The 26,450-nt window shown below is 44.2% G+C and overlaps 2 protein-coding genes across 2 annotated transcripts in view; both read right to left on the bottom strand.

Annotated features, from left to right (window-relative positions):
- BAZ1B (bromodomain adjacent to zinc finger domain 1B) overlaps positions 1-9,166 on the bottom strand; it is a 72,517-nt gene extending 63,351 nt beyond the window's left edge. The window contains exons 1-2 of the mRNA XM_029945724.1: positions 9,114-9,166; positions 79-269 (exon numbers count right to left, since the gene is read on the bottom strand). Of these exons, the coding sequence (XP_029801584.1) occupies positions 79-269; positions 9,114-9,166 (244 nt within the window). The remainder of the gene's footprint in view (positions 1-78; positions 270-9,113) is intronic.
- The window catches only part of BCL7B (BAF chromatin remodeling complex subunit BCL7B), a 23,201-nt gene continuing 5,390 nt past the window's right edge, over positions 8,640-26,450 (bottom strand). Inside the window, exons 2-7 of the mRNA XM_029945722.1 lie at positions 26,079-26,137; positions 22,838-22,913; positions 12,916-13,012; positions 10,609-10,779; positions 9,938-10,017; positions 8,640-9,671 (exon numbers count right to left, since the gene is read on the bottom strand). Coding sequence (XP_029801582.1) covers positions 9,579-9,671; positions 9,938-10,017; positions 10,609-10,779; positions 12,916-13,012; positions 22,838-22,913; positions 26,079-26,137 — 576 coding nt within the window. The 3' untranslated portion in view covers positions 8,640-9,578. The remainder of the gene's footprint in view (positions 9,672-9,937; positions 10,018-10,608; positions 10,780-12,915; positions 13,013-22,837; positions 22,914-26,078; positions 26,138-26,450) is intronic.

Here is a 26,450-nt window from a genome sequence, read left to right as displayed (position 1 = left end):
CCAGCACACACACTAACTTGCTCCCCTGTGGCGCCGGTGGCGAATGCTCCAATAGGCGGAGAGCCGGTTGGCGCTCACAGTCTATTCGCTCACGGGAGCTGCCGCTCTGCGCCTGGGTACCGCCCCCTTCCCGGGCTGCGTAGTTGGGTTGCAGCGCACCAGAGGGCAGTATGAAGAGGTGAAAGGTCACGTTATGTAAGCGCCGGTGACAGGCCTGCGGGCCTCCAGCGGCGGAGTTGAAAATGGGGGTCAGCGGGAGACCGAAAGGCCTGGAATTCAAAGAGGTCAGACCAGAGAAGCCCCTTAACACATACAGACACTGCGCCATCTGTCACCAACGGCGACACCGACATCCGGGCACCACTGTCCGTGTGGTGCGCCGGAGGGGGAGGGGGAGCGCGCGGCCAGGGGCTTTGTCTTTCCACTGTGCTCCGCCCCCTTCTTAAAGGCGCCGCGCTCGGCCACGCCCGGGGAGGCGCGGGTGGGGCGGAAAGGGAGGAGGGGTTGGCGGGAATAAACCCCAAGACCTTACCCAAGCGAAGGTTCCCCTGAAGGACAGCTTGAGCTCCAGTCTTGCTCACCCCAAAGTTAACTTCTTGTGTAAGAGAGTGTGGTGGAGATGTGGGTACTAGTATGATGCTTGTTTTTAGGGGCTTGGTGGAAAGAATAATACAGATACTTCTTTGGGAAAATGTATTAAAAGACATACCTATTAAGGATACATCCATTAATTCTAATAGTCTTTCCTAGCACCTTCAAAGCCCAGGGCTCTGTACTGGGAGCTTCAGTGGAAAAACAAAAAATTAGACAGAGACTGTCCTGAAAAAATAAGAGGCCCAAATAATGACAGTTCGGTGAAGAGTGCTGTAGGAAGTGCACCGTAAGAGACAGCAGTAACTGCCTGGAGAGTGAGGACATTGACACGCTTCCCCAAGCACACTACACTCACATAGTCCAAACTCTGGCTATCCAGTACATTTCAAAACACTCATTAATAATTCTCGCCCTATTAAATTGTCCCTTTCCTTTCAAAGATCTTCACTGGCCTCAAAACATACCTTCCCAGCCTGCTCTTCAACAGGGCTGGGAAAGCAGTAGTGCACGCCAGTGCCAGACCTTTCTTGTCATCTTGAGGTGAGAAGCACCCCACCCCCACCCCCAGTGAAAGGTTAAGTTCCAGGTCAGATGCTATCCCTATGAAACCTTCTCTGATCACCTAGCAGAGATGAGAATGCGTCCTCCTTCAGTAGCTATTTCTTCTAAAAGGATTACAAGCAACCTCTGAGGATAAGGCATTTGAGTTGACCATGAAAAGATGAGTAGCATTTCACTAGGCAAAGAAATGAGGGACGAACATTCTAGGCATAAGGAGCAGCAGGGCCAACTCGTTAGATTCAGGACAACACGCCTTAACAGGTAGGGATTTTGAGGCAGCAAGTATCAAGAGATGAGGGTGGCAAAGGGAGGGATCATCCCGGCCACAGCCTGTGATGGCTGGAGTGACCACTTAGAAGGGAACTGTAGTTGTTTGTGACAGGGATGCCAAGGGATCCAAATGTAACAAGATCAAGGGTGACAGATGGACAGATTTGAGAGGCACAGACCAGGTGACTAATGGGATGGACATTTGCAGGACTAGATCCCCAACAGCATACTGCATACAAAGTAAGGACTCCAAAAACATTAAGAAACAAAATTTGGAAATTTTTGCTATTTCAAAAAAGGGTCTAATTGCACATGAGAGTGGGGACCATCATCATTTCAGCGGTTGGGGCCACTGTTAGCTGGAATCCAGCCCTGGTGTTGGTAAAGCAGAGATCTAAAATGGGAGAATCACAGGCCACCTGGGTGGCTCAGTCAGTTAAGTGTCCGACTTCGGCTCAGGTCATGATCTCACAGTTCGTGAGTTCAAGCCCTGCATTGGGCTGTTACTGAAGAGCACTCTTTGGATCCTCTGTCCCCTTCTCTCTCTGCTCATTTGCTTGTACTCTCTCTCTCTCTCTCTCAAAAGCCAATAAACATTAAATTTTTTTTATAAAATAAAATGGGAGAATCAGGGGTACCTGGCTGGCTTAGAGTGTGTGACTCTTGATCTCCAGGTCTTGAGTTCAAGCCCCATGTTGGGCATAGAGCGTACATAAAAAATAAAATGGGAGAATCAGTAAGGGGCTCAGTTTCAACCTCAACACAGGAGGAACCTTGGAGAACCAGCCAGAACACAGTTGGGAATTCTGAAAGTGGGAGTAGAAACCGGAGGTGGAGCTTTGAGAGCACAGCCTGTCAGCTGGAGCCCCACAATCAGGAGCTGCTTGATCAGGGGATCCTCTAATGAAGAACAGTATTTACCGTGTTTACTGTGGAGAGGTGGGATTACAGAGGCTTTTGTTTTCTTCTTTATAGTTTTCTATATTTTTCAGTTTGTTTTCTGTAGGACAAAAGGGCACCTCGGTGCCTCAGTCGGGGGGTAAGCATCTGACTCTTGATTTGGGCTCAGGTCATGATCTCGCAGTTCTTGAGTTCGAGCCCTGACTCAGGCTCGGTGCTGACAGCTCAGAGCCCACTTGTGATTCTCCCTCACGCTCGTTCTACCCCAACCCCGCTGTGCTTACTCTCCCAAAATAAATATATAAACTTAAAAAAAATTGCGAACTTTTATGTGACTCTTGCTTGGTCAGTGTCCTTCATTTCTGTGGCTCAAATTTACAAATAATAGAGTTGATTAACATGAAATTTTACCATCTTGTCCCGAAGATGTCAAGAAAAAAATAAAAATAAAAAAGAACAGGGGGCACCTGGCTGGCTCAGTCCGTGAAGTCTGTGACTCTTGATCTCAGGATCATGAATTCAGGCCCCACGTTGGGCGTAGAGCATACTTAAAAGTATAATAATACATTTTTTTTAATTTTAAGAAAAAAAAATGGAAGAGACTGATAATGTAACTATCAGTTTCCTGCTCTAATACCTTCATTGACTCGTGTTGCAGACAAAACTCCTTGGAGTTTACTCTTTCTATTCAGTCCTCAGACTCTTAACCCAGCACGCCCCTACTGGACTACTTCCTCCTCATTCCCAGAATTCATCAGCTTTTCCTTCCCACTGCCGGAAATGGACTTTTTTCTTCCCTGTTTATTTCAATCCCATACTTCCTTCCTAATGCCTTTTACCAGTTGTTCCAGCCCAACTCTGCTTTGACTAAACTCTCAAGACTTTTTAACCATAATTTTAGCAGAATTCACTGTTCAATGTGTTTTCTCTTCTAACATTTGAATAAGCAAGTTAATCAAAAAAGGAAGAGTTTACAATGTGTAGTTTCCAGGTATCTGCACCAAAGCGTCTATTGCTCAAAGTCGGCTATCGCCTCTTAGCCGCAGGAATAAGACGGTCCAAGGACGCGTAGCCATTTCCCTACACGGATCTCTACCGGGTAGTTTTAGGACTGAGCTCCGTCAGCAAGATCTGTTTCTGTGGTCTGTGTCATGTGGAGCTCTGCCCTGCCACATACCCCCCCTTCACTGATGCAGATGCAAACCTTTGCTTAGACAGTTCCGGCTCCTGGCTGCTCTTTTCCTCCCTGTCCTGCGGGTTCCTTAAACTCAAAACATCCCAGACCCACTATCTTGGCCATCTTCCTTCCCTCCATCAGCTGCTTTATCTGGATAGTTTTCATGTCTATTCGTGGCCCACCTTCCTCACAACCTCACCGGCTCAGGCTTGACCTCTCTTGAATTCCACAGCCATAGGGTGAACCAGATAATGTCAGTTCTTGAACTGTCCCTCTCCTGCCATCCCACAGCATCCTACTTCAGGCCTTTATTATTTCTGGCCCAAACAACTACTATAATACCTTTCTTCTTTTAAAATGTTTTAGGGGTGTCTCTACAAGGCTGGGGTGCCTCTCAGTTGGTAGAGCACACTACTCTCAGTCTCAGGGTTGTGAATTCAAGCCCCACGTTGGGCATAGAGCCTACTTAAAAGTTTGAAACTCCATTAAAATTATGTCTTTTTTATGGTAAAACGAACGGTAGTTCGGTCCCAAAAGGAAACATTTAAATGTACTTTAAAAAACAACAACAAATAGTTCTACAAAAAGCAGCCCTGGGGCACTTCCTGTTCCCTCAAGCACTCATTTTCAAATTGTTAAACTGTGTTAAAATTGGAAAAAGGAAACTTCATTTTTTCTTTAAGGTTTATTTTTTTAGAGAGAGCGAGACAGAGTGCCAATGGAGGAGGGGCAGAGAGAGAGGAAGACACAGAATCCAAAGCAGGCTCCAGGCTCTGAGCTGTTGGCACAGAGCCTGAGCCGGGGCTCAAACTCCTCAACCACAAGATCATGACCTGAGCTGAAGTCAAATGCTTAACCAGCTGAGCCACCCAGATTCCATTTTAGATGAAGTTTCCTTGGGGTACCTGAGTGGCTCAGTTGGTTAAGTGTCTGACTTTGGCTCAGGTCATGATCTCACAGTTCATGGGTTCTAGCCCCACATTGTACTCTCTGCTGATGACTCAGAGCCTGGAGCCTGCTTTGAATTCTGTTTCCCTCTCTCTCTGCTCCTCCCCCACTCACACACACTGTCTCTCAAAAACAAACAAAAGCTATGCGATTTCTCTATAGAAGAAATTTCTAATTTCTTTTTAAGTTTATTTTTGAGAGACAGATTTCTAAATAACATACGTGTTGCTATGTTTATTTCTCAGTTTTAGTGTTAGCTGTTGACATTCTTCAATGGAAGATGAGGACTTAACCCTTTTACATCCCCCCCAAATACCACACACATTCAATCATATTGCCCAAATAATTATTGTAATCGGTTAAATCCACATTCAATGTATAAGTTATGATTATTATTCACAGATGATCCACATGGTGGACTGATTACATTTACTTTCTTCATTTTCTAAGTACCTATCACCACTCTATCCCTGAACTGATACAATTCTATAAGCCTCCTCTCAATACATGCAAAACCTAGCAAGTCTTCCAATTTGTCTCCTGCCTCTTTCCTTACCTAGGCATTTTGCAAACTACCTCACTTCCCTGTTCTGGGCTTTTGATGGCTGGCTCCCTGAAATTAACAAAGTAAAATCAAACTCTTTAGCCTGGCCTTCAAGGCCCTCCAAATCTGTCCTCAGCCTTTCTCCTACTTCCCTCGAACCCTTTCTCCACTAAACTAGGTTTATGTAGGTTTCTAAATACCACTCCCCACTAAAAGGATCCAGGGCTTCTGGGATAAAGGAATGGTGCTTGCAAAGTTCAAGGTGAGTCAGCAACAACTTGTGCCTAAAAATAAAAAAGTGCTCAAAAAGTGATGGAGACATGTCAAAAGGACTCAGGTGCCAGCATGAAAGGACTTGGCTGAATTTGGGACAATTAAAACATTAAAAAAAAAAGCAACAGATTTTAACACATTGAATATAAGGGGAAACCATGAACTATAGTAATATAGAGAGAGAAGGAAGGGAGGAAGGCAGGCAGGAAGGAGGGAGTGAGGGAGGGCAGGAAAGGAATGGAGGGAGGAAGGGAGAAAGAGGGGAAAGAAAAGAGAGGAAAAAAAGGAAGGAAGGAAGAAAAAGAAAAGACAAGGTCAATCTGCTATTTACAGAAGGTTGCCAGTGAATGAATGCAAAAAGAATGATTAAGAAAACCCACCATTCTGCAGACTCTAGTGAAGTAACTTGATTCAGATATAGACCATCAACCAACCACTGGTCTAAGTGAATGGTCTAAGATTGTCACCCATCTCTCCAACAAATCACTTAGGTGGTAAAAGTGCCCTGAAAATGGGAAGGTCTGGCAGACACCTTAGCCAGCATTACCAATAATGAGACAAAAAGTTAGGGTTTCTTTTGATATAAGGCAATGAAAAATACATGTCAACTCTGTATCATTCTGCCCAAAAACATTTCACCTGAAATCCTTAGAAAATAGGAAAACTCAAGTTTGTGGGACATCTACTAATAACTGCCTAAACCCTTCAAAAATATCAGTGACACAAGATACACCTATTCACTCACCTCCAAAAGGTTCTAAAGGGAGACCAGAGACATGAGAACAGGGTGTGCGATGTGTGACCCTAGAATTAGACCCTGGATCTGGGGATGGGGCTAAAGGGAACTACTACCATTATTGGGACATTTGGGGCAATTTAAATACGTTCATATTAAACACTATTATTGTATCATTGTTAAATTTCTTGGGTATGATGGTGATACTCTGGTCATGTTGAGGAATGTCCTTGTTCTTGGGACACAGAAGCTCAAGTATTCAGGACTAAAGTGCCAGAATGACAGCAACTGATTTTCAAGTAATTCCCCTGCCCCCCCACCTCGTCTCGTCTCGGTCTCGCCTCGTCTCCTCCCCTCCTGTCGCCCAATCCCCCGCCCAAAAAAAGAGAAAAAAATGTGTATTGAGATGCCAGTGTGGCAAATGTTAATAATTGGTGAATCTAGGTGATGGGTACCCATAGTTTATTGAACTACTTCTTTCAGGTCTCTGTAGTTTTGAAAAGCCTCAAAAAAGCTGGAGAAAATAAGAAACCCAATTCCCTGGTTACTGCCGCACGTTAATCCTGTACCTCACTGCCTCCATTTATCCGCTTTAACCTGCCCCAAGTAGTCTTTCCTCATAACCAGAGAAACATTGCTGGGCCCAGCCTTGAATGCCACCTCTTCTGGAAGCCTTTTGTGATCTCAAAGCCTCCAGGCTTTCCTCTGGGCCCTCACAGTTCTCTGCCTTCTCCACTCACTGAGACTCAGGCTCTTGCCCATCTTCTCTACCTCACCGGACTGGAAGCTCCTGCGAGGCAGAGACCTACCAATGGTACTTTATACACAGAGAACCCCGAAGATGCTTTCGATATTTGTAAAATAAATGCCATTTCCCAAGATGACAAGTAACATAGGCGTTGAAATCTGCTCCCATGCCCTCAGCTTTTCCATGCTCCAAGTTCTCTTGGGCACAATCTATCGAGCTCGACTGATCTTCCTTTGTGCATATTTACATTCAACGAATTTAGTTAGCAGTCTATCTATTTTTAAAAATTCAAGTGCAGGGGCACATGAGTGGCTCAGTCTATTGAATGTCCAACTCTGGATTTCAGCTCAGGTCATGATCTCACGGTTTGTGAGATCAAGCCCCATGTCGGGTTCTGCTCTGACAGTGAGCCTGCTTGGGATTCTCTCTCCCTCTCTCGCTGCCCTTTCCCTGCTCGTGCTTGCTCCCTCACGCGCTCTCTCTCTCTCTCTCAAAATAAATAAACATTGAAAAAGAATTCAAGTATGCATACACATTGGGACTACTAATACCCAGAGGCATTTTTTGAGTTACGTGTAACTTGTGGTCATTGCTTTACATTTCCTCTTTTTTTCTTCTCCGCCCCTTATCCCATCAATGTTCTGAGACACTGGCGAAGACTGCTTGCCTGATTTTTTTTTTTTTTTGCTTGCCTGATTTTTTACAGCACCAATGAAGTGGTGCTAAAATGAAGTCAACAAAAGAGAATGGTTTCTATCTCCTTTTCCATTATCCCACATGTTCCTTCATAGACTCCACTTCAGCACCTACTACCCTGTGCTCGAGGAGGCTCCATGCAGAGGTCTATCACCTAGCCAGGCTGTCTCCTGAGGGACAGGATTCCTGGCTTCCTGTGTTCCCAGTACTAGCACTTGGTCACAGAGAAACCACAAATGCCAACTGCTATTTCCCCTTGTTAATTTTCTCTCCTGCTTGATTTCAGTAATTTGTAAATTCAGTAAACACATTAAAATATACAATTCCTTATCTGTGACATTCATTTGACAACTTGATAGAACATGTTAATTTGTTTTCCTTTTTTTTTTTTTTTTCAGTAAACTGTACCATGAACAAAAGGGCTCAAACTCACAATCCCAACATCAAGAGTTGCATGCTCTCCCGACTGAGCCAACCAGGTGTCCCAAGTTCTATTAAATTTTTAAGAAAAACAGACTAGGAATGACAAAACAGGGCAACAGAACTTGGGATGCTAGTCCTGGAAGCCCCTGAGGGAGATCAAAGCACTCACTTTAGGGAATACTGAAATGAAATTCTTGAACATACAGAGTATAGAATTCTTTTCTACCATGACATGACTCCATTGGTTTCCTTAGGAATCAGGAGCCCAAAAAGGAATTCCTGGATGGAAGGCAGATTGTGACTGCCAGAGCCTCAGGGGAGTGGCAAACACGAAGCACCTTCTTAAAGGGTTTGGGGTTTCTGTTCAAGGTCATGAAAATATTTGGAGCGAGCTAGCAATGGCTGCACGATGTCATGAATGTACTTAGTGCCACTGAGCTGTACACTCTTAAATGGTTAAAATGGTAAATTTGAGGTTATGTGCACTTTACCATAATCTAAAAAAGTAAAAAAGAAGGAAAAAAACCACTCACTGATGCCTCCTGAGGACCTGGAGCCATGGCAAACATATGCTAGTTGGATTCAGTGTGCACAGGGACAGAAGCGTAAATCAGACTACATGACAGCTTCAAAGGGGGCGGGGGTCTCCAAATAATTTCTATCAGAAAGTCCCTTTGTGGGAGTAAGATAATTGGTAAGCACTCAGCCACCACCCCACTAGGCCCTGCCCCCACAACCTTCAAGAAAGAAGCACTCAAATACCAACAAGACGTATTTCAAATAGTTTAATTTTAAAAATATTCTATTCAGTGCTAAAATATGTCTTCACTCACTGTTGCCCATTTCCATTTTCTTAAACTTTTTTGAACAAAAAATAAAATCACAAAGTTCAATTAAACATGCAGATTTCAAAGAAGAGGGAACTTCCTAGAAAGTCTGAGCTGAAGGAGTACTGTGGGGGATGGGTACTGTTGGCAGAACCTCAAATCCTTGCTGGGGCAGAGTCTGTGGCAGGAGGCAGGGGATGCTGGAATGAAATGTACAGGTGAGAACAGGGAAAGCGCTGTGTGTGTGTGTTGGGGAAGGGGGTGGTTACAGCAGGGAACAAAGGACTGTCAGCAGCTGGAGAGCCCACGAGAGGCAGGATGACCTCAGGAATGGGTAGAAGTGTCAGGACAGCAAGAAATCTATACAGACTTTTCTGTCCTGGTGCACAGCCTCCCCCTCCCTCCAAAGTCTCTACCAGGCCTTCTCCAGCAGCAGCTTACAGGCCCCTAGCCCAACGGGAAAGTCCATGAATCTATAATCTCCATTCAAGTTCAAGTAACCCTGGGCACTCTCTTCTCTAGAGGGTGCCTTCCACATCTCTCCTCCTGTAGAAGAGCCAGCAGCTCAGTCCAGAGGTTCTGGAGCAGGACTGCTACCTGGAGGTGACACATGAACCTTGGGATGGCTGATGCCCCAGCCTGCTTGGGGTGCAAAAAGAACATGAGTGCTCCTCTTCTCAGGAGCAAGCAAACACAGGTGCCAAGGACAGGAAGATGATGCTATAACCCCAAGTCCTATGTCAACCTTCCAGCCCAGAAGGCTCCTATGTGCAAGCTCTGGACCCCAGTGCTTGCCCTTACCCCAGCAACAAAGCACGGCCAGACCCAGAATGCAATAAATAGAGGCAGGGGGCCAGGAGGCGAAGGGCGCCAGGACGGTGCTAGCTTTCTGATGCTGTCTGCGGCACTGCGGGTTGGTCCACACAGAAGCGTTTCAGGGGTGGGGCACCTGAGTCTTCCTCTTCCTCAGCAATCTAGGAGCAGTCAGCATGAAATTACAGGGCCATCCCTCTGTACCAGAACCTCCCCACCCTCCCTAATGACAGCCCAGAAGCCCACCCCCAGCCTTCTTGCAGATAAACTTCTCCCCCTACCATGTAACCTGGAGACACCAGCTTCCCTTGCTGCCTCCCTACCCTCGTCATAGCACATTCGATGCTGTAAGGTCCAAGTCACATCAACAGAGTTCTGACTTTTTTTTTTTTTTTTAGAAACTGGGAAATCCAAAGTGGCTCCTTACCGGGGTCTCCAGTGGAACTGGTTCTTCCTTTGTGAGGGTAGGAGGTTCATCAGCAACTTCGGAGGCGGGCAGGGAGGGCTCTGAAAAAGCACCAAGCTCAGTACAACTGCAGGGCCTCCCAAGGCAGGAGACTCCTGTGGAATCTGCCTCAAGCTGGGGCAGCTTCCCTAAGAGCTATGTGGAGGCACCTTCGGGAAGAGCAACACTGGCCAGAGAATCCATATATGTCATTAAAGGAAATTAACAGGATATAATGCAAAGAACATAATCTTTGACGTCAGGGAGTCAAGGAATGAAACTGGAGACACACGGTTCCACCAGTTGCTAGCTATGTGATCTCAGACAAGCCGTTTACCCTAAGACTCTATTTTGTCATCTGTACTATGAAGATGACAGCTGCCCTTTCATAGGGTCTTTGAGAAAATTATACCAGGTATCAAATATGAAAAGTGCCTTATACAGAGCCTGGCACTCAACTGTGTTGCTTGTTTTCTTCTTTCATTCTGTGAGAGGGGAAAACACAACCCTCCCCAGAAACAGTTCAAATGTTGACAAATGGCTCAAGCCTGCCAGGCCCAAGGCATCTTCTTCTATCCTCTTCCTCTAAAGAACAGAAACATCAAGAGCACAGGCCCTTCCAAGATTCTGGTCCTGGGTCAACTGTGACTCACCCTCGAGGATCTCCTGGCCCAGAGTAGGGGGCTGGGAGTCATCTGTGCGGAAGTCAGAGGTGTGTGCTGGGCTCAGGGACTCACTCTGCTGGGGGCTGGGGCTTGAATTGGTGCTGCTGTCCACCTTGAGTTGATAGACATCAGACACAGAACTCTGGTTGCTGTTTTCATCTGAAAACCAAAATGACAAAGCCAATAGCTGAGAGTAGTCATTTTTCTTGAGAGTAATGGAACAGAGCCATGGGCACAACCAAATACAATGATCACTGCTAGATACCCCAGAACCAAAGGCAAACAAGCAAAGGTAGGGAAAATTATCCACAGCCTAAGATGATTCATTTAAAAACATTTTCTATTTCACAACATATATTCTCAGCACCAGATGTAGCCAAAATCCTTAAGTTCGTGCAACATTTACATTTCAGGAAGGTCAGGATATACTTAGTTATCCCCTCTTTCTATGTATAGTTTGGACCTGGTATTTTTTCATTGTCCAGTGGACGGAAGTCATGTAGCCGTGCCTCTCAACCTTTGCCATAGCACAAGAGGTGTAGAAAATGCTAAAATCTGACTGGCATTCTTGGCTGTCTCAAGGAGCGTGATGGTATCTGGAGGCAGTCATTCGGCCTGTCAGTGGCCCAGGCTCCACCTGGCCACCTCGAGGACCAAGAAATTCCCATTGGGGATAGTCTGTCTGAAGGCTTAAAATCACCACCTAAGTTAAAAACTAAGGAATCAAAAGCTCCTTCTGCTCCCTTGCCTCCAGCAGCCAGTCACCAAATCTGATCCACCCCACTGCCCTGACATCACTGGTGTTGGTTCCCTCCTCTCCTGCAGCCTTCCTTCACGCCTCCTTATCTCGGCCTAGCCTCCTGCAACAGCCACCTGACTGCCCTTCCTTCACTCTGCTGCACTCCGCCTGCGCTTCACACCTCGAGGAGACATCCCTCTAAATCCTTCGGTGGTTCTCTGCTGCACAAAGGATACAATTCAAATTCCAGGGCTTCCCTGGGCAGGCACAGATCAGACTACAAAATCTTTTCTGACCTACAGGCTTACTGCCGACCGGCCTTCCACACAACAGGCTTGCAAGCCGCAGCCTCGGCTCCAACCAAGTGGACTAACCGAAGCCCTGCCTCATGCACAGGTGTCCCCCACAACCTGCTCCTTCCGGTCTTCCCGGAAAGCCCCGATACGGGCCACCGTTTGGGTCAAGCATCACTTCCTCTGTGTCCTGGGCTCCTCCGGATGGCAATAACCACCCCATATGCTCCTGTTGTATCCTGTGCACGCCTACGTTTAGTATTTTACACACCGATTCCCAGGTGCTCTGTGCAGGCAGGCTCTGGGGCTTACTTGTCCTTGGATCTCCGGTGCAGTACCGGTTCAGTGCAGTACCAGTAAATGTTCACTGAATGAAAGGGATGAGGTGGAGGCCAGACTGAGGAAATGGAACCTTGTATGTCTCCCAGAGCTTTGTGCTTATTGGACACCACACACACAGCTAGAAAATTGTTCCCTCGTGTTCGCCTTCCTCCACCATGCTCACTGACCTCGGGAGGCTGGGGGAGGGGCAGAGAGGGATCATCCCTGCAGGCTCCCAGTCTCATTCCAAGCCCTTTCTAGTCTTTACTCCTACAAAGATCACAAACCTCTATGCTAAAACGGGAGCAACATTCTATTATAAAAAGAAGGAAACTCTGTCACTTTTGAGCTTAGGCAAACACCTCTACTCGGAGCATCGGCTTCCCTCAACAGTGATGATGATAACTGCCTGCTCTAGGTCACAGACCGAGAAAAGGACACAAACGAGAAGCTCGGGGCTTCCGAACAGCAGCGACCATGCAGGGGCGAAGGCAGTACTGGGACTGCAGTGCCGACACAGGCGGGACACTTACTGCAGACCGGTTCCAGAGGCGGAACTCTGCTGACAGTGGACGGGAGAGGCCCTGGCTTTGGGTGGCCTAGTCTAAGGTACTGTCAACATAAAACATACAGTCTAAAGAAAAGAGCTTCTGATCCAAAGAACCAGAACCTGACATGGGGCCTGTCACTTACTAGTTATGTACCTTGAGATACAGAACTTCCATCTCTGGGCCTCGGTTTCCCTAAATGGAAAATGAAGCTGCCATCATCTACCTTGCAGGGTTGCTGTGAGGTTTAGATGAAAAGACTTGATGTAAAGTGCCAGCAAGACACCAGCAAAACAGCAGGCACTGAAGTGACACGCGAAGCTATTCTTCTCATTATTAACGGGTTCTCTAAGTGCTGCTTTTGCTGCAAGGAAGACATATGGATGCAACTCACCCTGGAATTCAAGAAGGAGAGAGGAATTGGCTGAGGCATCAGAGGGAAAGCCATTAGGTTCCCGGGCTGCTGAACTGTTCGATTTGGACTTTTCTTTCTAGAAAAGGAAAAAAAGAGGAATATGACAGAGCCAAGTGGGAGACCCACAGAGAGGGAGAAGGGTGCTAGATAAGACACCACAGAGGTCGGGAGTACGACTGAACAGGAATCACAACAACAGTTGGAGAATCCAGGACCCAAGAATAACAGAATCCTGGACAAGGTGTCCCCAAGTCTCAGTGTCTCTATGTTGTAAAATGGGCCCTTCCAGCGCTAATGTGACTTACAAGTGAGAAGCAAGTAGATAGGCTTCCACTAGAGCTCCCTTTGGTTCTCTTCTGCCTCCTGCCCTGAGCGAATGCTCTATTCTACCTTCCCCTGTGGCGATGGATGGACAAGAAATACAGAGTACTCATTCGAGAAGGATTCTTGTTTTGGTAGCACAGCAGGAAAGAATGGACAAAGGAAGGAGTCGCTATATATGTACCGTAAGTGGAGATGGGACAAAGGGGCCCCTCTAGCTGGATTCCTGACAATCAACCCATCTATTCAAAATGATCACTCACGTCTACCTTTGCCTAGAACATCATTTCCTTCGAGCAGGATGCAGGTTCCACATGTGCGTGGCCACAGTGCGAAGGTAAGCACTAGCTTGCAACACACAAGCCCACAGGAAAGGAAATAACCCATGCAAACATTTGCAAGTGAGAGCAGCCAAAGTTTAAATCTGGATAATCTCAAATTTACTAGTCTATACTTTTTATACAGGTCTATTTATTGCACATGCATTTAAGTTTTAGTAATAGCTCTCAATCCTCTCTCTGCAATGAGGCAACTGTCCACACTCATGCACATCCTTCCCTTCATTTTTTCCACGTGCAAACATAATTTTAACCCAATCAGACTTTACATTTTGCCACATGAACTATGGAAACACAATTTTTACTATCTGCATTATATTCCATAAACCATAATTCACTTAATCTCTTCCTACCTATTGGTCATTTTTTATAAGTGTTTATTTATTTTTAGAGAGAGGGGGCACATTGGTGGTTCAGTTGGTTAAGCATCCGAGTTGAGCTCAGGTCATGATCTCACAGTCTGCGGGTTCGAGCCCTCCATCAGGCTCTGTGCTGACAGCTCAGAACCTGGAGCCTGCTTTGGATTCTGTGTCTCCCTCTCTCTCTGCCTTCCCCTGCGCGTTCCCTGCCCCTCTCTCTCAAAATAAAAAAAATTAAGACATAAAAATAAATTAGAGACAGAGACAGAGACAGAGACAGAGAGAGAGAGAGAGAGAGAGAGAGAATCCCAAGCAGGCTCCATGCTGTCAGCATGGAGCCAGAGGCATGGCTCAATCTCTCAAACTGCAAGATCATGACCTGAACTGAAATCAGGAGTCAAAAGCTTAACCAACTGAGTCACCCAGGTACCCCTCACCTATTGGTCACTTAGCTTCAACTTATTTCAAGTTGTGTTTATTTATTGACACTAGTAATAAACCCCTCATGCTCAACTTTCACTTCTTCTCTGGATCATTTTATTTTGATAAATTCACACAAAAAAATTCCTTCTAGATCAAAATGTATAAACATATTATGTTTCTTGAAATACACTATACTCTCTAAAACGATCGTAGCAATGTATTTGGTACAGATGCCAACATCTGGCTTGATCATTATTTTTTTCTGATCTCTCATTGTTCATGTAAAATATGTATCCAGTTTGAAAATTCTGAAAATACAGAAAAAGAAAAGAAAATCACCTGTACAACCAGACAACCTATATATATATCTCTGTATGAAAATGGATCATGATAGAATATTGTAACCTGTTTCCCTCCCCCAATTAACTGTATTAAAAACATTTTCCAGGGCGCCTGGCTGGCTCAGTCAGTGGAGCACACGACTCTTGCTCTCGAAGTTCTAAGTTTGAGCCCAATGCTGAATGTAGAGAATACTTAAAAATAAAATCTTTAAGGGGCATTTGGGTGGCTCAGTTGATTAAGAGTTCCACTTTGGCTCAGGTCATGATCTCATGGTTTCTGGGCTCAAGCCCCACATCAGACTCTGTGCTGACAGCTCAGCGCCTGGAGCCTGTTTCAGATTTTGGTTCTCCCTGTCTCTCCGCCCCTCTCCCTCCTCTGAAAAATAAATAGAAACATTTAAAATTTTTTAATCTTTTTTTTAATCTATGTTTTTTATTTATTTTTGAGAGACAGAGAGAGCATGAGCAGGGGAGGGTCAGAGAAACACGGAGACACAGAATCTGAAGATGAGATCATGACCTAAGCCAAATTGGACACTTAACCAACTTAGCCACCCAGGCACCCTAAAATTTTTTAATCTTTAAAAAATGTTTTTTTCCTCTGCCACTTGAAATCTCCTATAACATCTTTTACAAAAGCTTTACAAGAGAACAGTGTATGATAACTTAATGAATTCTCCATAATACAATCTTTATTTTGCTTACAGTTCTTAAGCACTCTGAACCATACTGTAATGCTCAACAGTGTCGATGTACCTTACACACATCATGATTATCTCCTGAAAATAAATTCCTAGAGATAAAACTTCTAGATCAAAGGGCTAAGCACTTTGAAAGCTATCCCCTCTCTGCTATACTGAGATGTAACTGACAAGTAAACTTGTATTTAAAGTGCACGCTGAGAGAACGTAACAGGCCACACGCCGTGGAAGGGCTCCCGCCATCCAGTTCATTAGCACCGCCATCACTGAAACTGTGCAATATACACCTGAGAGCAGCCTGACCTGCCTGAAGTTTGTGCCGATCAATTCTCTGGTCAGTGGTGTCCTACTCCCTTGGATCCTTCCCACTTTCTCTTCACCAATTTGATCATCGTCTCCCATTTTGCCTAATGTAGCAGGTCTCTACTGGTACCTTAGAAGATGGCACACCACCGTTGACCACGGGAGGAGAGATAAACTGATGGACCTCAGCGAACACTGTGTGAGGCCCTTGGGAGAACAAAGGGAGCCAAGTCCTGGGCAGGGAAAATATGTTGTTGTTGTTTTAGATGTTTATTTATTTTGAAAGAGAGAGAGCCTAACAGACTAAGCCACTCAAGTGGCCCGGGCAGGCAGGATTTGAATTAGGAAAGGGCCAGGGGCTTATATGTGAGAAATGCACTGGAGTAGGGAGGGGCTTTCTACCAGTGCGCCCCCTCTCCACACACTCAGGAGATTTAACTGCCTGACCTTCGGCCTCTTGTGGGTAGTGGCACCTCGAGAGCCAAGGCTGGATAAAAAAATAAAAGGCGCTCCCCTAACTTTCACCTACCAGCTCCCTGGGGCTGGCAATTACAAGGAAGGACAGAGGCTCCCAGATAAAGTGGCACTTGGAAGACTGGTACTAGGGACTTCCCTGGGAGGCAGGGGAAGAGGGAGAGGGGATAAGGGAAAGGCTGAATCCCAAGGCTCACACAATGGCCTAAATTCACTCAGAGGAAGGAAAACCAGAGCCTAGGCTTACATTTTCCCTCCGTTACATACTGTTAGCCATGGCAGCCCAGAGTTCCCCAGGGAATAAAAACTGAGTGCACAGAAGAAACTAACCAGATGCCGGTGGAAACAAGCACCAGGAAAGACAAGAAACAGAACAAGCTATACCGGAAGAAGGACACTAAAAGGACATGAGAATTTCAATAAAACACAGTAGGTCTCCTCAGAAAGAGGAGGATACTGGAAAGATGTTTTGAAGAACCACCAACATGAGGAAATTGGTGTAATATAATTGTAATATTAGGGCAAACATACAAAAAATAAGCAAGGACACAGAAAATTTGGGTACCATAATAAACGCTTGTTTATTGTTTAATTTCATACCTAGAGACTACATTTGTTTTAATCACAAGTAAATGATCCAAAAATCAATCATGTACCAGACCAGATCAAATATGGTTCATGAGTTCGAGCCCCTCTTCGGGGCTCTGTGCTGACAGCTCAGGGCGTAGAGCCTGCTTTGAATTTTGTGTCTGCCTCTCTCTCTCTGTCCCTCCCCTGCTTGTGCTTCCTCTCAAAAATAAATAAATAAACATTTTAAAAAATAATAAAATAAAAAAACTTTGGATTAAAGAGGAAACTAAAGAGGAATTTATGAAAAACCTAAAACAATTACACTATCAACATTTTGACATGCATATATGTCAAAATTTGGGAGATGACTAAAGTGAAAAAAATTTTTCTTTTAAGTAATCTTTATGCCAACGTGGGGCTCAAACTCATAACTCCAAGATTAAGAGTCACATGCTCCACCAACTGAGCTGGCCAGACATCCCTAAAGTGAAATGTGTTTTTAAAAAAAGAAAACAAAACTAGAAAAAAAGTGCTAAGTTTAATAGAAAGAGCTAGGAAAAGAACAGTAGAAGTAAACCCAATAAAACATAAAAGGAAATAACAATGGCAACAACTAATGAAATAGAGAACAAAGCAAACAAAAGAAAAGATGAACAAAAATTACAAGTTTTTTTGGATAAGGATTTTAGGAGAGACAATAAACTCGATCATAGTATGGAAATATGAATATTATGAATAACTACATACCAATACATTCGAAAACTCTGATCTGTATTCAGCAGGGATATGGCTGGCATCTGAATAGGGCCAGTTAATACAAGCCTGAGTCATGCACTGCCAAAAGCTTAGCATTACTGGCCAACCAGGAAGTACCCTGCCTCATTTCTACACACTCCTGGGGAAATGAAGAAAGGGGGAGGCCCTAGCACTGGACTCTCTTAAACAACCAATTTTCGGGAAATACATAAAATGCAAAATAAGTACCAAAAAAAGAGAAAATCTAAATACATCAATCACCATTAAAACCACCATAATGATCATCCCTCAACCAAATGCCCAGAAAGTACTAAGAGTGAGTTCTACCAAACTTTCTTATTTTGTTCTAGAAATCAATAAAGAGGGGCAATTGCCTAATTTGGTTTAGGACATTAATGTAATCTTAATACCGCAACAAGGTAAAAATAGCATATTAAAAGAAAATTATAGCCCAGTTTCACTTATGACCCAGATGCAAGTATCTCAAATGAAATATCTTAAAGGTGAGTTGAACACCACATGAGAGGAGGGCAAGTGTATCCAAACGGAATTTCTCTTAGACATGCAAGAATGTAAAAGGGTCAACATCAGAAACATGATTAATATAATTCACCATACTAATAAGTTAAACATTAGAGGAGGAAAATCACATGAACATTTTATTTCATGAAACTCAGGAAAAGCAGCTGGATAAAAGCCCAACATCTATTCATAATTTTTTTTAATGTTTTATTAATTTTTGATACAGGAGAGACAGAGCATGAGAGGGGGAGGGTCAGGGAGAGAAGGAGACACAGAACCGGAAGCAGGCTCCAGGCTCTGAGCTAGCCGTCAGCACAGAGCCTGACGCGGGGCTCGAACCCACGAATGTGAGATCTGACCTGAGCCGAAGTCAGAGGCTTAACTGACTGAGCCACCCAGGAGCCCCTATTCATAATTTTAAATAAATCTTAGAAACCTAAAAAGAGAAGGGAATATTTGTTATTACTATTGTTAATATTTTAATTTTTTTTTACTGTTTTTATTTATTTTAGAGAGAGAGAGAGACAGCATGAGCAGGGGAGGATCAGAGAGAGAGGGAGACACCGAATCCGAAGACAGGCTCCAGGCTCTGAGCTAGCTGTCAGCACAGAGCCCGATGCAGGGCTTGAACCCACGAACCACGAGATCATGACCTGAGCTGAAGTCGGACGCCTAACTAACTGAGCCATTCAGGCGCCCCTATTGTTAATATTTTAGAGAAAGAGGAGAGAGAGAGAGAGAGAGAGAGAGAGAGAGAGAGAGAGAGAGAACGTGTACTAGTAGGAGAGAGGGGCTGAGAGAGAAGAAGATAGAGAATGCCAAGCAGGGTCCATGCTCAGTGCTGAGCCCGATGTGGGCTTGATCCTGCAACCCTGGGATCATGACCTGAGCTGAAATCAAGAGTGGGATGCTCAACCAACTGAGCCAGCCAGGTACTCTGGGAATTTTTATTTTGATAAAGGCTATCTTCCCAATAAACCTACAGCAAGAGAGAAAACTCGCCCTACTTAATATTAATAAATACAAAAAACTGATGGTAAATAAAAATCATTCCAGTGCAAGAGGAGATAAAATAACAACAAAACAGAATGGAGAACTGAAAAATATCTAGATATTAATATGGCACACAACAGAGATGACATCCCAAATCAGTGAAGAGTAGATTATTTAGTAAAAAGTACTGGGGAAATAGCTCTCTGTATGAAGGAAAATTAAAATTAGATTCATATCTCCATCATTAAAAAACAACAACAACAAAAAACCTAACAGAACCAACTCTTGATTTCAGCTCAGGTCACGATCTAACGGTTCATGAGCTCGAGCCCTGGGTCATCTTTGTGCAGACAGTGCAGAGCCTGCTTGTGATTCTCTCCCTCCCTCTCCCCCTCCCTGGCTCACACTGTTTCTCTCAAAATAAATTAATAAACCTAAAAAATAAACAAACAACCAACAACCAAAAAACACCCAACAGGAGATGAAGATGTTCTTTATGACCAAGCAGTGGAGAATAATTTTCAAACAGGATTCAAAAAGCAAAAACCATACAAAAAAATTGATTAGCTTGACACAAAATTAAAGGACACTACTGACAAAGTTCTCAGGTGACATGTCAGACAAACATCTGCAGTGGACAAAAGTGATCAGAGTTTTCTGTATCTATGATAATCAACGAATCCATGCAAATCAGAAAAGACAGGAAACCAATACAAAAAAAATTTCAAAAGAAGTCAGAGAAGAAAATATTTAAATGGATAAAAAGGAAATATGAATAAAAAGAGAAGAGAGAAAATTATCAACTTCCTGCGTGATCAGAGAAATGCAAAATAAACAAAGAGCTTGACCAGACTGGCAGGATCGGCAGTACGAAATGCCGTGGGGTATGGCAGTGTGAGCCCCCTGGCATCCCAGGGAAGTGGACTAACTACGCTGGTGCAGCCCTTCTGGAGAGATCAGGCACCTCCTGTGCACGCCCTGGGGCGTTGGTAGAAAGCATATTGGGACACTTGAAACACGACAAAGGTGCCTCTACACAGCAGTCTTTTCAATAACTGACGCTGGGACAGATGCACGTCCAGGTGGAAACGAATGAAATCAGGCCCCTACTTCAAAGTACACAAACATCAGTGCCAGGTGTCGCCATGAATGAGAGCTGAACACTGAACTTTTAGAAGACTATATGAAGGTGATCTCTGTGGCCTCAAAGAAGGAAAAGACTTTAAGACATTTAAACGTACTAATGATAAAGATTAGTTAATTTGTCTACATTAAAACTCCCAGGGGCCCCTGACTGGCTCAGCCACTAGAGCGTGTTACTCTTGATCTCAGGGTCGTGAGTTTGAGCCCCACAGTGGGTGCAGAGATTACTTAAATGTAACACCTTAAAAAAAATTTTTTTTTAAGTTCCGTTACTTAAGACAATGTAAAGAGAGTGCAAAGACAAGCCACGGAATGGAAAAAGGCATGGATAATATACAATCAATGAAGGCTTTGTGTCTAGAACACAGAGAATTCGTATAAGTCATAAAGAAAGAAACAAAGAGACTTAAAGAGGCACTTCCTGAAATAGGAAACCCAAAAGGTTCATTCCCAAACATTAAAAATGTGTCCAATCTCATTAGTTATTACATAAGCAGTCACCAAACTAAAATCACAACTTATCTTTATATATAAGTAACAATACCAACTGTTGAGGATTTAGAGCAATGAGAACTCTATTTCTGGTGGGAATGTAAATTGGTACAACCACTCTGAGAACCGGTTTAGTATTAGCTACTACAGGTCAACATACGCACAGTCTAAGACCCAGCAATTTCACTTGTAGGAACATCACCTAGGAAACCCATATATGAATAAAAATGTCCACAGGAGTGTTGTTCCTATTACCCCAAACAGGGAACCCAAATAGCCATCTACAGGAGGATCAGAGAGGTAAATTAGGGCACAGTCCTATAATAAAATTCCATACAGCAATCAAATGGGACAAATGACTCCAAAGACAACATGGGTGAATGTTCGATAAACTTAACGCTGAGCACAGAAAGCAAGACACAGGAAAATAGATACTTCATAATGCTGTCTATATAAAGTTAAAAATGTTTACAAGGGACTAGAGAGGTGGGAAGCAAAGCAAAAATAGGAAAGAGAGTTCTTCCAGTGGGGGTGGGGATGCTGGCAAGAGTCAAATACAGGCCTCTGGGGAAGCTGCCTATGGTCTGTTTGTTGATTTGGGTGGTTTTCACAAGGGTATTAGCTTTATGTTTTTCCATTATACTGACAACCCATTTATGTTTTATATACTGTCTGTATATGTTTGGTATTTGAGCTTTTTAAAAACAATTAGAGGAACGCCTGGGTGGCTTAAGCGTCCTGCTTCAGTTCAAGTCATGATCTCCCAGTTTGTGGGTTCGAGCCCATGTAAGGCTCTGTGCTGACAGCTAGCTCAGAGCCTGGAGCCTGTTTCAGATTCTGTGTCTCCCTTTCTCTTTGACCCTCCCCTGCTCATGCTGTCTCTCTGTCTCTCAAAAATAATAATAATAATAATAATAAAAAAATAAAAATAAAAACAATTAGAGAAAAAAAAGTTGGAGACAATCTACGTGTTTATCACTCAGGCAAAGTAGATAAATGTGATCATTGTGTATAAGAAAATACAATGCAAGATTTGGAGTTAATAATTCTACTTACAGTTATAGAAATGTGGAGAGTTCTCAAAAACAAGGATGAACAAAAGAAAAGACAGATTTTTTAGCACAATGCTCTACAAATTTTAAAACACAAACATGATACAATGCTATGTAGTTTTCAAGAATACACAGCCATCTACATAAACCCATGGAAGAAGAACTAGAAAAGGATACAGATATTTAAGACACATATAATGCACAAGAGTGGACAGCTAATCGGCTAGGAGCAAGAGTCAGCAAATCTCTTACAAGGCTGCACAAGAAATATTTTAGGCGTTGTGGGCCTTTAGGTCTTATGGCAATGACTCAACTCTGCCATTAGAACTCAAAAGCAGATAGTGACAGTATATTTTAACTGGAATAGATGTGGGAAATATCCAGGAGACAACCCCAGATTCAAATTTTATACCCCAAGTTTTCATTATCGTCCCCCAAAACCAGAAACCACCAGGGAGACCGAGTCACACATGCAAAAGCAAAGGGCTTTATTACGAGTTTAGGTTGGCCGGGCCTAAGCTCGGGCTCACAGACTTTAAAAAAAAAAAAAAGAACTCAAAAGCAGCCACAAACAATAAGGAAATCAATGAGCATATCTATGCTCTAATTAAACTATATTGACTATCACAGGGAGCAGGCCTGGGCTGTGGTTCACCGAGCCTTGGAAAAGAAGAATGGGTTAACGGGGCGCCAGAGTGGCTCAGTCGGTTGAGCATCCGACTTTGGCTCAGGTCATGATCTCGCAATTCATGGGTTCAAGCCCCATATCGGGCTCTGTGCTGACAGCTCAAAGCCTGCAGCCTGCTTCAGATTCTGTGTGTCCCTCTCTCTGCCCCTCCCCTGCTCATGATCTGTCTCTCTCTCTCTCAAAAATAAACAAATGTTAAAAAAAAAAAAAAGAAGAAGAAGAAGAAGAAGAATGGGTTAAGGTAAGGGAGTAAAGATGGTATAGAAAGAGAGGCTTTCCACGGATCAAGCACAGAGGGTGCCCTGAAGTACTTTCAACTCAATTCTGGGGAAATAAATTCCTTTATAATTAAGAGACAATCAAGGGAAAAAAAGGAAGGAAGTAAATGGTACCTTTTTGTTGTTTTGATTTTCTTCCACACTTACCTCCTTGCTGTCGGTTACAGGAACCCATTTAAATATCCTAAGGGACGTGTCACCTACAGTCACCCACTTTTTCTCCCTGAAAGAAAGACACTTCTTAAAACCGAAAGTAATAAAACAGATTGTCCATACTGTGATTTTATACTTTCCAGCAGCTCATTCCTTCAATCTTTTAAAAATAACTTTTTTTATGTTTATTTAATTTTGGGGGGGGCATCTGAAGCAGACTCCACGCTGACAGCAGAGAAGCCTGACAAAGGGCTCAAACTCATGAATCAGGAGAGCAGGATGTGAGCCCAAGTCAGACGCTTAACTGACTGAGCCATCCAGACGCACCCCCACCAATTTAACTTGTTTATTTTATTTCAGTAATCTCCACACCCAACATGGGGCTCGAACACAGACCCTGACATCAAGAGCCACACACTCTTCCAACTGAGCCAGCCAGGTGCCCCAGATTCCTTCAATCTTAAATGCCTTCCAAACTTCTTCTCCATCAAACTATAGTTTACCTTTCGAGGCACAATCAACCCTTCCAAAAGGATGTCTCTATCAAATCCCTTTGGCTCTGAACCCTCTATTACCTTTCCTCATGTGCAGTGTACCGAAGCCCTTTTTACCTCCCTAACTACACCGAGTACCAGCACAGTTTCACACTCTGGTATCTACCTGGCATTACATCTTTATTCTCCAAAAATTGATTCAATTCCACTGACATTTGTAAGGCCCTATTATACAAGGCCCTGCAGAAGATAAAGGATGTGTAAGATATGGTCCTGACCCTGGGAGCAAATACGAATAAAAAGTAAGTAAGGAAATCAATGTAACACATGAAGGTGATAAGGAAGCTGATTGAGAAGGCCTTAAGACAGCAAGATGGGGATATCCCACGGCACAGGAGAATTCCGAGGACCCCTGTGGAACTCTAGGTTAAAACATAAGTGCGTTTAAAAATAATCACAGGAACAGGACAGACTTCCAAGTCTTACAATGGTTTCTGAAAGAGGTGAAGACTAAGCCACAAAAGACTGCTGTAAGGTTTTGTTTTACAAAGGAAGTTACTTTTGTGATAAGCCTTTAAAAAATCAATAGTTTTCCCCCCATTCTTGAATAAGCAGAGTTGAGAAGCCTGAAGTATGACTTCTGAAAATTTCAGGTCCAAATGTGAGGTCACAAAAAAAGTAACTGTTGTGATTATTGATATTGCGGACGCTGTTAAGCAAGCGGAAAGAATGAACTACACGCTTAGGATACTGAAATCAATTCCTATACAGAGCACTCCACTCCTTTATTTATTCAATAAATATTTGCTGCACATGACCCTGTCACAGACCCTGGGCACACAGAGAGCAAGATATACAGTCCCTAGCCTCACAGAACCTCCATTCCAACTGGAAACAGACACCAAACAACTCAGAGTCACTTAATCATTAGGTTTAACCACAACAAATTTCCACTTCTCTTAAGTTAAAAAGTCAAATATAGGAAATGTCTTACAATTCAAGCTAATACAACTGTGAAAAGTACTATGAAAGCGACCTGATTTAGACTGGGGATCTTGAAATATGTCCCTTGAGAAAGCAATTAAAAAAATTTTTTTAATATTTATTTAGTTTTGAAGGAGAGAGGGAGACAGAATGTGAGCTGGGGAAGGGCAGAGAGAGAGAGAGATACAGAATCCAAAGCAGGCGCCAAGCTCTGAGCTGTCAGCACAGAGCTGGGGCTCAAAAGCACAAGCCATGAGATCAGAACCTGAGCAGAAGTCCAAGGCTTAACCAAGTGAGCCACCAACCCACCCCAAGAAAGCAATTTTTGAACAGATCAAGGAGTTAATAGGCAAGGAGGAGGAGAGGTTACAGAAGGATGCCAGGCAGCACATGGCCCCAGCTGAAAGAGGGCCATCAACCCCCAGGAAAGTGGGCAGTTTAAACCAGGCAGGTGACTTAGGAAGGATAGATCATCTTTTTTTTTTTAATTTTTTTTAATGTTTTATTTATTTTTGATACAGAGAGAGACAGAGCATGAGAGGGGAAGGGGCAGAGAGAGAAGGAGACACAGAACCAAAAGCAGGCTCCAGGCTCTGAGCTAGCCGTCAGCACAGAGCCTGACGCGGGGCTCGAACCCTCGAACGTGAGATCTGACCTGAGCCGAAGTTGGAGGCCTAACCGACTGAGCCACCCAGGCGCCCCGGATAGATCATCTTTGATCTTTAATCTAAGAGCAGAAGAGATCACTGAAGCATTGCTTCTTAAGCGTAGGAGTGCTATGATAATATTTACACTTGGAAAAAAAAAGTGAAATCACTCTGACTGCAATGTGATGAATGGTCAGCGATGAGGAAGAGTTGAAGCAAGGAGACCGTTGAAGCTAAGAGTTCCAGGTGAGAGAGGATGATCATCTGGCCTAAACTGCTGGTATGGACAGAGCCAACCAGAAGAGAAAGATGTGCCGATTCTTAGGCTTCACCAAAAAACCCTAGGAAGATCAGATTTGGAGGGGGAAATAAATCATTAATTATTTAACTAATATGTGTCAGTCCCAACTACATATGAAGCCTTTACATATAGAGAGATAAGGGACTTAAACTTGTGTGGAAATGGATAAATGAACACGCAGAAGAAAAAAAAGAAAATCCAAGGTAACAACGCCTCTAAAAGGGGGTGGAGAACGAAGGGCTGCTGGAAGTCTCCAGCTAGGAGGGAGTTAACCCCTACTTAGGTTTTAAAACTATTACTAGTTGTCAGCTAGAGAAAAGGACTCATGAAGTTGGTGCCAATAGTTGCCTGTTAAAGTTTAACGTGAAAATGCCTCAAAGTTCCTGATTTAAAAAAAAATTGGAGATTTGGGGTGCTCAAGCTGAGCCACCGACTGTTGATTTTGGATCAGGTCATGATCCCACGGTCGTGGGATCAAGCCCCGTATATGGTTCTGCGCTGAGTGTGGAGACTGCTTGGGATTCTGTCTCCCCCACTCGCTCGCTCTCTCTCTCTCTCTCAAAAAAAAAGCCAAAAACGAAAACCAAAATCGGCAGTCAACAGGTCCTGCAATGAAGGTTACACCAGCCGTTTCCAAATGAGGGTGAGGTCTCAACTAGCTTACCCACAGCTGGCAGCACCAAGGAAAGAAAGCCTATGCAGATCGCTACGTGTGGACGTGTATTAGGGGAAAGAGAGGGATTTTGATTCCGATGACCACGCCTGTTCTGTGACAGGTGGGATCAGCGTGAAGCTCTCACCAAACTTACAGCGAGTTACTACGTAGAGCGCTCGGTCTGGCCGGTGGGGAACCCCCAGAGATTGTTAGCTATTATTTGGGGCAATTCAGAACGCAAAAGGCTCCTGAGGCACGGGGGTGCGGGGACGAAATTGCGGGGTCCGACGTCCAAAACGAGGCCCAGCGGCCCCGGCGCGGCCGGAAGCCGGCAGCCCCTCCGGGAGACGCGCGGCCCTCGGGCAGGTGGGCGGGCCTCGCGAGCCGGGCGACCCGCTTATTGGTGGCAGCCGGCGCGCCCTCTGACCTCACGCCGACGCGAGCTGCACCCTCCTCCCGCCTTCTCCCGCTCCCCCCTCCCCCCCAAGCGCCAGCCGGTCGGCTCCCACCCTGCCAGCTAGTCTCG

Source organism: Suricata suricatta, chromosome 8 (genome assembly GCF_006229205.1).
Source record: "Suricata suricatta isolate VVHF042 chromosome 8, meerkat_22Aug2017_6uvM2_HiC, whole genome shotgun sequence".
Classification (NCBI taxonomy): Eukaryota; Metazoa; Chordata; class Mammalia; order Carnivora; family Herpestidae; genus Suricata; species Suricata suricatta.
Note: the sequence above shows the minus strand (reverse complement) of the source record. Positions and strands in the feature narration are given on the sequence as shown.